Here is an 11,617-nt window from a genome sequence, read left to right as displayed (position 1 = left end):
AAACAAAATTATTCATGCGTGAAGCTAATGAATATTCTAACAATATAAATTCTAAAATAAACTTTCGCAGTGCGTGTCATAAGTAAATTCACTCAGTGAACCGTTAAATCACTATTTATAGTGCAATTAATAATAATGTATAGTAGTATATTTGTATTTTTTTACAATTTATGCTAATTGAAGAAAATCAACTATTCAACACCGATACAATATTAGTATTAAATTCAGTATATATACTAAGGCTACCAAAAATCGGTATCGCTTCTCGGCCTTTTGGCTAAGATCATGTGTAGTATCTGTTCTTTTCAGCTTAATATCTGAAACGCTGCTCATTGAGTAGCTTCTATATTAAACTGATTTTTGAAATTAGGCCATGGAATAGGAGCTTGCTCCGTCCTGGCCACGGGTTGGCCTGGTATTGCAGTACCTCCAGGATCGGCCCATCCTCTTCGGAGGAAATAATCAAACAAAAGCAGAATTCAATTATCATTCTAATACTGTACATGCATTTAATATTTATTTGAAAATACACTGTATACACTACCAGAAAGAATATATAACCCACTATATACTCTATGACTACCGCCACCACCGAAGGTGTAAAGATTCATTGGAACCAACTCCACTATGCCCATGATCGACATATCGTCACTTACATGGAAGCAAGCTATCCGTAAGTTTTTACATCATCCTTACTTATACTTCATTACTCACCCACTGAATTTATTGAATAAATATATTTAAATATAATTATTCAAATCTTCTTCAACCATATTTGTAAAATTTCAAATACTAACATAGTAAAACATTATCTTCTTAATATGTTTAGATACCCTTTTCAATTCTACAGAATTGGTCTAAATGAATTATAAACTAAGATAGTAAAATATTAACTTCTCAACTACATCATTATATAAAAACTTTCCAATACCTTCATTTTCATAATTAACAAAATCACTGTGCTAATACAATATGTTTTACTATCAACAGCACATAAATATTAAAATTGCCAATATCTAATGCAGATGGTAGCTAATATAGAGTACTACAGTGTTACGTCACGATACCATGTGATACTACTCCGTTGCTATCGTTGCAAAAAGCACGCAACCTGATGCCATTTTCTTCACTGACAAACCACTGATCAAAATTTCTGACGTAATTTTCAAGATGTTGTATCTTACTTTTTCTTTGTAAATTTTAATTGATGATTTAATGTGTGTTGGAATACTAATATAATGCAAGCTTTTGTGTTTTCAGTACATTTTGATGGTAAAATATAAGATTTTAAAATGCCTATTCCAGAAAGTCTATGAAGTCATTCAGGCGTAATGAATGGTAACCAACTTCTGTTGACAACAGAGAGTGCCACCTGGCATCGTGACGACACGACTGTGGTACTCTATAAAAATCCACCCATTATTAACAACACTGCAATGCAATGGTGTATGTTACTATCATAATTCTTTTGGCACATGTTTTTTATACTGCATTTCCATAGTAGGAATGAGTAATACATTTAATTATAATGTACATGAATAGGTACAAATTATTAAGTACACTTTTTTTAAAGCATTCAAAATTGCACTTATTTTTTCAGTATTACGACATAGACATAGCCCCTTCAAAACAATGAAAGAGGCATATACAAATCCTAAATTAACAAATAACATGCAGCCATAGTTGAAAGACTAGCACCTTGCAAATGAAAGGAGTTTCTATTTTTTGGAATGTAATGGTAATGTAAGGATATTTGTTGAGCGCCTTTCAAAATAAAATCGTAATGAAGTGAGAAAATGGCATTAAATAAACTCATCTTTTCCCCGGCTCATAATAACAATTTTTATTAAAAATATATTTAAATTTTACACTGTTAGTTCACTCACTGCCATAAAAAAATTTTAAATTCATCTAAACCCAAAAAAAAAACCAGGTGGATCCAGTAAAATGGCACTCTCAGACTAAAATTTGATTACAATTTATTTTTTTATGCATTATTTTTTTTTATTACAAAAAATTTACAATTACCCGGGCAGGCTTCCCCAAATCTGCCACTGATTACACTTCAGACGATCCAACTAATTCTCATTTAGATCTGCCTCACTTGCACTATCAGCAAATGTTGGTTGATATTCCGTTGTGAGGGTAAAACGCTTTTTCTTGGATACAAAGTAGTAAACGTACAGTGGCTGAGTAAGGGTACATACATTCAAAATTAGGAGAAAAAGATCCACCTAAATTGGAAAAAATAGATGAAACCTGATGTTTATTATCCATTTCACAGAATACTTATATTAATTTCATGGTGGTTCTGGTGACGATGATAAATATCAGATGGTACAATGCGATTATTATTATATTACATACAGTAGAACCCCTATTAAAGAGACACCTTCGGGACTAAAAAAAAAGCATCCCATAAAAAATTGTGTACCCTGAATAGGTTGGTTACAATGTTAAATTATATACATATTTCCTAATATCGTTCATGAAAATGTTTACAACTTACATAAAATGAATTATTATCAAATGGCCCTTGAACTAACTTAAGCAGTGGATACTGGAAGAGTGCTATACAGGCTGCTAGGATAGATATTGTACCATACACGGACCCAAAGTATCTACCAGGAAATCTGAATACAAGAAAGAAAAGACACAGATTAACTCACTGAAAAAAATTAATTGTTCCACACATTTTTAAAGTGTGTACTCAATTCACTCCAGAGTAGCATGGCATGTTCAGTGGCATATCTAGTAGATAGTAGTCTTTGGGGGGGGGGGGGAGAGGAAAGAACAAATGTGAATTAAATGAGGGGTGCTAGCTGGCAAAATAAGGTGATATGGGGTGATTTTTATCTACTTGAACTTTTTTGCTACATTTTCAATATGGTGGGGTGAATGGGGGAAGCAAGTTTTCATAGGGGAGCCTATGCCACAAAGTACAGGGCTAGGTTGGCCCTAAGCCTTGCGATGGGAGGAAAATTTTGTTATGAAATGTGACTTGGATTTTACAGTTTTCTGCAACAAAATAATATTTTACAGACGCCAAAATTACCTGTGCTCACTGTAAAGTATTCATTTGAAGTGATTTCCGAATGAAAACATGACCATATAATGCCCAAAACGAGTGTTATTATTCTTTTCATAAAGATCGCGAATCCATGTGAATAGAGCCCCCAATGATCAAAAAGTGAAAGTTGCTGTACAGTATGCCTGAACAAGCGTGCACAGCTCAAATATGACATATTTCGACTGAAAACGATTGAAATTTCTTACTTGAAACATAATTTTATATCACTTTATAGGTTTGAATTTTTCTCTATTGAATGATGTAACAATTTTTTGTAGTGAAAAACGATTGTTCGTAATGACGTCATCGCCACAAATTTGGTTCGTAAAATCTTGAGTTCATAAATCAGAGGTTCGTAATTGGGAAATGTTACTGTAATAGTATTCTTGGAGCTAACTTACGTCGTTGATATGAATGTGGCCAGACAGCCTTGCAAATGGATGGAGTTTCTATTTTTTGGAATGTAATTTTTCTCTATTGAATGATGTAACAATTTTTTGTAGTGAAAAACGATTGTTTGTACTGACGTCATCGCCACAAATTTGGTTCGTAAAATCTTGAGTTCATAAATCAGATGTTCGTAATTGGGAAATGTTACTGTAATAGTATTCTTGGAACTAACTTACGTCGTTGATATGAATGTGGCCAGACAGCCATAAATGAATGCACGTCCCATCACTTGCAAGAAGAACGTCAGGAATTGAAGTGGTAATACCGGTATCATCATGGTGACGTTGAATGCTGCTGTGACAAAGTTTGCGAGCAGAATTCCGAGTATAAAGTCCTGGAGATCATCTAGTGATGTACGCTTGTCTGGTCCTATTAAAAGACATCAATGTTTCTAAAGCTCTGTCCATATCAAATTGTCTTTGACAAAAAAACTTGTACTTCCATACATAGTCATGATGTGCCTATATATGGTAATAATGTGATGTCATCATGACTATATTTAGGCTTGCTTTTGTCAAACAAAATTTTATAGTGTGAACAAGGGCTTCAGTTGCGTAGGCTCAGTACATTCAGAGCAGGAATCATTACATTCAGCATCACATCCTAACGTAATTCATACGCGTTACACAAGCAATGCTACTGTGCCTATACCATATCACGGTAGTCAGGCTTTGGTGTGATACAACTTTTTCACAAGCGTAAGAATGAGACAATAGGGGGATAGCCATAATGTGCATTTGTGCCGAGAAACATTGGAGCTGCATTTGATACATGCTAGTCTGGACAAGCCTTATTCTCCTGGGCTAATTAAGGGAGTAAGTTAAGAGAGTGAGCCCAAGCACAGCGCACAATGAACTGAAAACCGTTTAACTTTAAAGGCAGACTCCAGACGAAAAGTTATTTCGATATGTTGTACAACTGATTTTTCCAAGACACAAACAGTATATTTGACAAAAACCTTCGGGCATTATTATAACCACCCATTTTACACCTTTTGCCTCTAATTTGTATATATTCAAAAATATGCATCTCATTAACTGTGTCTTAGAAAATTCAGTTGTACAGCACATCAGACACCAATTTTTTTTTCCATTCCAGAGCCTGGCTTTAACCTCAAACAGTGGTGGCGGCGCAGCGCCAGTGGGAGGGGGGTCTGGTCAAGCCCCCCATCGGCCAAAGCTCGTCGGGCAGTCGGACTAAAAAAAAAAAAAAAAAAATAGGCCTAGTTTTCCCATCCCAGCATTTTCCGGCCACCTAGAAGTCATAATTTTTTTTTTTTAATCTCGTTTTGGGATGAGGGAACACTCCCCTCCCACACCCACTCCCGGCTCCGGCCTTCAGCCCTCAGATAACGCTGCGCGCTATAGTTACACCCATAAATACTTAGCCCCCAGTCGGACATCTTAGCCCCCCCTCCCCATAAGCTATATCCTAGAGCCGCTTTCTTTGATGATTTAGATATAATTTAAGAGTGTTAACGGCTATCTTGATTTATATTATAATTATGTATACATATGTATACATAGAATATATATATATATATATATATATATATATATATTAAATTTTAAAGGTATATTAAATTTCAAACATTTAATTAATACAATGAAAATAACTTCCATTGACAACATATTGAAACAAATCAATTTTTATTACGAAAAATCCTTTAATCTTTATTCACACTATTAAATTTTTAATTTTTTTATTTTATGTGATCACTACCAGTAATTCACCAATATATGTACTGAGCAGGACTTTAAATATCTAAAACGCAGAAGCAGGTGGGGCTTTTGCCAATACCAACCCCTCAGGATAGTAGGGCCTGAAGAGACCTTAGCCATGGCCTCAAGTATGTTACGCCACTGAAGAAGAAAACCACTTCTTGGACAAATTCCTAATCAAAAGCTCATAACTTGCTTAAAAATAAGCAATTCACATTTCGGATGTTATGTTATTAAGCATCAATAATTAATAATAATAATAATAATAATGGTCGACTTATAGAGCGCATATTGTGGGGACATGTATGCACTTAAGATGAAAATGAATACTGTAACCTTACAAAGAACTTAACTAGTTCTATTCAGTGAGCATGGCTTGGCCGTTGGCTCTGAGGAGTTCATCCGCCCTTGATCACTTGATCAGTAATCATGGGGAACTGGACTGGTTAAAACAAAAATTTTTCTCCATTTTTAGTGAATATAAAAAATGTAAATTAAGTAAAAGTGTCAAAATCTTACTTGTATCTTTATCATCATCTGTAAGAAATTGTAATCGAGGATTAAATGTTCCAATATAGAAGAAATGTGTAAGCTGAAGAATTGAAAACCACATCAAAAATAATAAAAACATTAGAGACTTAAGGCAGCTGAGAAGGCTGGGATATTCAACATCCATCCATGACACTGTTTGGACTGTACCATTATTAGTCACAGCACCTACAGAAGGTAGAACAATAAATTATAAACATAAAATATACCACTGTTATTAAAATCATGAGAATAATTAATAATGGTCGATTCCGCTAAACCTAATCACATGGATTTTGGTACGAGAATAAATTATAAACATAAAATATACCACTGTTTTTAAGATCATGAGAATAATTAATACTGGTCCATTCCGCTAAACCTCATCACATGGATTTTGGTACTACAATAAATTATAAACATAAAATATACCACTGTTATTAAAATTGAAATTTAAATATTATATTAAGAAAGCATAGACTTAACTATTTGACTGAACAAGTTCCATTTCCTGGGTATCTTCGATGGGCAAACGTTCAGACACCGTAACTGACTTTCCCCAATTCTCTGGCAGCGGCCAAGGAATCTTGTATTTTGGTAGCAAAATGAAGGTGTTGACGTTGAAAATCAAAGAAATGCCTGCTAGAAAAATAAAGCACGACATCATTGACACACCCTCAGTGTAAGCAATCTAGGAAGAAATCATTGATATGATAAATTTTTGTTAAAGCATTTCACATTGAGATGCAGATTTCTGAAACTATTTCAGAAATACAGTATTCACAACCCGCATGTCTGTAACCAGGGGTTTCTGTCTTGCGACTGAACTCATTTTTAGAGTGAACCCCCACTCTATAAACCAAAATTGAATACAATAAAAATTGTAAGGAAATTCACCATTAACATCCCAGGATGCGTTAGGGGAATCTGCCCCTTATTCCTATCAAAGGCCTTCCCCTGAATGCAACTTGGGGGTCTTAGGTAGCCAGCCCATGGTTCCCAGGTTCTCTGATGTAAATCAGAGACATTAAGGAACAATAGAATGCTTATAACAAGGTACTTGTTTGTCCAATCATAAAGTTTAAGGTTAAAAATCATAAAATTAAAATCCACACTTCTAGCCAAAAGCTATATTTGCAACCATGTTACTCAGTGGCAATGACGAAACATGAATAGAAAAAATATTTAATTACCTTTACAAAAAGCATGACAATCGCAGAAGATCCAAAAGCACCACTATGAATTGTCATAACTGTTGAGCGATAGCTACCAAATAAATTCCCAACCTAGGCAAATAATCATTATACATTATATACAGATAATTGCAAATCTGTACAGAGTAACAGGAAATTTACTTGTTATTTGTTCTAATAGTTGCTTTCATGTGAATAGCATGACATTAATACAACCAACCAACTAACGATTGTCATACTGTACATTTTGTTTTATTTTTATTAAAAATCGTTTAAGATACAAAAAACTACAAAGATAAAAACTTCTCCTTCAAAGTGGAACCCTTGTGTTATATACTCTATTTATTATTATTTATATATTTAGGCACACAACACATGCACCAAGAATTGTCAAAAGCAAATATATAACTGTCCTACTTGTAGGTGACAATCACTTGCACAAGACAAACATAACACACACAATGCTTTACACAAACTAAATCTCATTATGAAGTTTAGAGAGTGGAACACTGACAGGATTTGAACCCGGGACCCTGGAAGTAAAAGGCAAGCATCTTAACCACCAAGCTACTCCAGTCTTTTAACATCAAAAGATTTTTTCAAACTACTGTACTGTGCAACTAGAAAATTACCTGGAAAGATGTTATAAGCAGTAGGATTCCCCCACTCGCCAGAAGATGTAAAGCTATGAATGTGAGATAAGCTGTAGAGTGGCTACTAAATGCAAACAGTAGGCATGCCGTCATGATAAAAATACTGTCAAATAAAATATATAGGATACATTTATTCATACATATTCAATCAAATAAATACATTTTATAGTAATAATTGTAAATAAAACGAAAGAGATTTCATTTATTTAACTATGGCATTTGGTAAATTATAATGGCTACATTTTGGTTGATAGAAATACTGTTGGCAAAATAGAAAACATTAAATTGAATAAATGTATTTTATATTATATAAATAAGGATAAATATTCATGTTATCTAAGGTATTTGCGTAATATTACATAATTCATTTAACAAAGGAGGAACCTGAGTTTGGTCAGACTCTTCTTAATATCATATCATTTATTTAAACCAATTCAAATTTACTAAAACGAACATAAGAATACAAATATACAAAAGGACTCAGCAGTACCTCGTAGGAATGCTCAAAGTTTAAAGTTCAAAGTAATTTTATTGTCAATAATACAACAAGTAAAATTGAAATTTGGTTTCCTCGGATACACAAAAAACAGTAAAAAATATCAACCGAAGAAACAAAAATATGTAACAGAAATATTAAATTATTATTAAAATAATTAAATTATTATACAAAATAATTAAAAATACCTGCTCATTACTCTTGTTAATCTCGATCCATATTTATCATACAAAGGACCGAACAGAAGCGACGATGAATTTATACCGAATGCACCAACAATAAACACGAGCTGCAGAAACGCATCTTGCTCTGCACATGTAGGATAGCGCCAACTTTCTAGAGAGTCATCAGAAGCATTTCCATTGATTACACTATCAGATAATTGTGTTGATGTAGCATTTGCACACAGTTCACTGAAATATCCTCTGTCTCGCAGTACATAAACCAGTGATGCCCATCCAAATGTAGGTCCTCCAAAGATTAGGCATTCAATGAGACTGCATAACAATGTTACTTTCTTCCGGATGTTTAAGCTCAAATTCATAGCAAATCGATATCAACAACTGCACAACGATAACAAAGAAAAAATGAAAGTATATGAGAAAAGGCTGTGGCGGAATCAGTTGAGCTGGGTTGACTGGGTCCCCTTGAATGCGGCTTTCACAAAATTATTTGAATGACCCTGGAACCTTCAAAGTCGCCCAGTGCTAATGACATTTTGTATACTATATTGGTATTAACAACATAATATTATATAAATAAGGATAAATATTCATGTTATCTAAGGTATTTGCGTAATATTACATAATTCATTTAACAAAGGAGGAACCTGAGTTTGGTCAGACTCTTCTTAATATCATATCATTTATTTAAACCAATTCAAATTTACTAAAATGAACATAAGAATACAAATATACAAAAGGACTCAGCAGTACCTCGTAGGAATGCTCAAAGTTTAAAGTTCAAAGTAATTTTATTGTCAATAATACAACAAGTAAAATTGAAATTTGGTTTCCTCGGATACACAAAAAACAGTAAAAAATATCAACCGAAGAAACAAAAATATGTAACAGAAATATTAAATTATTATTAAAATAATTATTATTATACAAAATAATTAAAAATACCTGCTCATTACTCTTGTTAATCTCGATCCATATTTATCATACAAAGGACCGAACAGAAGCGACGATGAATTTATACCGAATGCACCAACAATAAACACGAGCTGCAGAAACGCATCTTGCTCAGCACATGTAGGATAGCGCCGACTTTCTAGATAGTCGTCAGAAGCATTTCCATTGATTACACTATCAGATAATTGTGTTGATGTAGCATTTGCACACAGGTCACTGAAATATCCTCTGTCTCGCAGTACATAAACCAGTGATGCCCATCCAAATGTAGGTCCTCCAAAGATTAGGCATTCAGTCAGACTGCATAAAAATGTTACTTTCTTCCGGATGTTTAAGCTCAAATTCATAGCAAATCGATATCAACAACTGCACAACGATAACAAAGAAAAAATGAAAGTATATGAGAAAAGGCTGTGGCGGAATCAGTTGAGCCGGGTTGACTGGGTCCCTTGAATGCGGCTTTCACAAAATTATTTGAATGACCCTGGAACCTTCAAAAGTCGCCCGGTGCTAATGACATTTTGTATACTATATTGGTATTAACAACATAATTCTCCATATTCCACCCCGGGGGGGAGGGTGGGGGGGGGGGTGAGGGGAGGGCAATCTTACCCGATTGAAAATGTCTGAAGCAAAAAAAAATCACACACAAGTATTATCAAGCTTCAACTTTTTACCTCCCTTTCATCCCCCAAGACTCCTACAGTATGTACGCCACTTAGGCACACGAAGGTCAACGAACATTTATTACATGTTTGATGTGAATAAAATTATATTTAGTGTCGGTGACACTCATACGACTAACTCGCCAAAATTTAATAAAATGCTATCTAGCTACATATGCTTCACCTTTTTATATTTTATAACAACGAGGTTACCGTGTGTAACCAGGTGTAACGTTAGTGAACCATGATGATGAAGAGTTTTTGGACATCGATCAAGGATGGTCAACAACACGGATCTGGCTCGCCCACAAAAACCTGCACATTCATTAGACTTAGGCCACGTCTTAGCTTTCATTCGTTAGGTCTTAGCAAAAAACTTTGTTATTTATGAATCCCACCCTATACAGACCAGGGCCAGGGAGTTGTTATAGTATATAACTAAGCTATAACCCCTGTGTACAGACAAAGCCTACAGCATAGGTAAAACGCCGAGTTTAGTTTAGGCTGGGCATTTAGCCTAAACCAGACCTAGGTTTTAGTAGATCCAGTAGTATCCAGTAGTAGTACGATACTATGTATCGTACTATTAAGGCCTAGCTAGGCCTAGGCTAGGGTGTGAGTAGGATGGCCTAAAAGTGCGTCCGTATGATAACTGATTTGTCAACAAAATAAGTTAAAACACATACCTAACCACTTAATATATATTTAATGGCAAAATTCACCGAAATACCATATGGAGACAACAAGCCGTATCTCTTTGATTTTATCTTCACAAATCTACAGTGAGTACTCGCGTTACGTTAGGTGGCGGTAGAGCCATGAAAATGAAGAGAGCAGTAAATAGATAAAAGTTCATGAACTTTAAAAAGTGAACTTTATGCCTGCATGGTGCTTTAAAAAGTGAACCCCCCCCCCCCACCAAAAAAAAGTAATAATGATTTACAGTAGCTTCGACATCAAGGTAAATCAAGTCAAGTTCCAGAATGTTCCCATTAGGACATTTTATATATTGCGTAATACGCGATGCATAATCAATAAATCACAATATTAGTTACAGTAGCTTCGACATCAAGGTAAATCAAGTCAAGTTCCAGAATGTTCCCATTAGGACATTTTATATATTGCGTAATACGCGATGCATAATCAATAAATCACAATATTAGCTTTGATATGAAGAAACATTTCCATTAGTGGTATAGTTATTTATTAGTAGACCCTGTACTTTAAAATGAATGTCAAACTGTGTATCATATTAAACGCGACACTTTTGAATTAGGACAAAATAAGAGACAGATTCTTAAGATGTCTGGTCATTGTTTATATTATTCTTCTTTTTGTTTACTTGAATTCATTGTGAGTTCATTTTAATTTTGCTACGGTAGACAGCGCTGACAAACATACTTAAAATAAAACCCTGGTTTTTGTTCACATATTGAACCTTTCATGTAACTCGATTATTTATTACTCTTACACAGAAGTATTTTTCTTGATTTATGAACAGCACATGTCTTTAAAATTATATAGCACAACCTGTAGTACAGTACTGTAAGCACACAATACTACCGCACCATAAAATACACTATATATATATTTAGGTATATTTATTGCAAAAAAGAATCGCACATACAAAACAATCTATTGCAGCATAAGCTGAATTGAGAGACTGAAAAATTATTACAAATATTGGCCATTAAAAATTTACGAA

At 34.2% G+C, this 11,617-nt stretch overlaps 1 protein-coding gene and 1 non-coding gene across 3 annotated transcripts; one reads left to right on the top strand and one right to left on the bottom strand.

Moving 5' to 3' along the window:
- Positions 1-257: 257 nt before the first annotated feature.
- Positions 258-449, top strand: LOC117110062. Its single transcript, XR_004445616.1, has one exon. It is a non-coding gene; the product is annotated as a U2 spliceosomal RNA (small nuclear RNA).
- Positions 450-1,817: 1,368 nt separating this feature from the next.
- LOC117110058 (solute carrier family 43 member 3-like) lies at positions 1,818-10,731 on the bottom strand. 2 transcript variants are annotated; one of them, XM_033252641.1, is made up of 9 exons: positions 10,599-10,731; positions 9,239-9,613; positions 7,595-7,718; positions 6,963-7,055; positions 6,256-6,460; positions 5,761-5,958; positions 3,697-3,889; positions 2,510-2,633; positions 1,818-2,234 (listed from the first exon to the last, which is right to left on the bottom strand). In XM_033252641.1, exons 2-9 carry the CDS (start codon positions 9,592-9,594, stop codon positions 2,079-2,081), a joined length of 1,449 nt encoding a protein of 482 aa, XP_033108532.1. In that variant the 5' UTR covers positions 9,595-9,613; positions 10,599-10,731; the 3' UTR covers positions 1,818-2,078. The 2 variants fall into 2 exon arrangements, with proteins under 2 accessions (XP_033108532.1, XP_033108530.1); XM_033252639.1 differs by lacking the exon at positions 9,239-9,613 and adding an exon at positions 8,300-8,674 and having other exon boundaries at positions 10,599-10,703.
- Positions 10,732-11,617: the final 886 nt, after the last annotated feature.

This window comes from Anneissia japonica, unplaced genomic scaffold, assembly GCF_011630105.1.
Source record: "Anneissia japonica isolate Jap-2015-1 unplaced genomic scaffold, ASM1163010v1 scaffold287799_len804019_cov200, whole genome shotgun sequence".
Lineage (NCBI taxonomy): Eukaryota > Metazoa > Echinodermata > Crinoidea > Comatulida > Comatulidae > Anneissia > Anneissia japonica.
The sequence above is the reverse complement of the archived record's forward strand: the minus strand, read 5'-3'. Positions and strand labels throughout refer to the sequence as shown.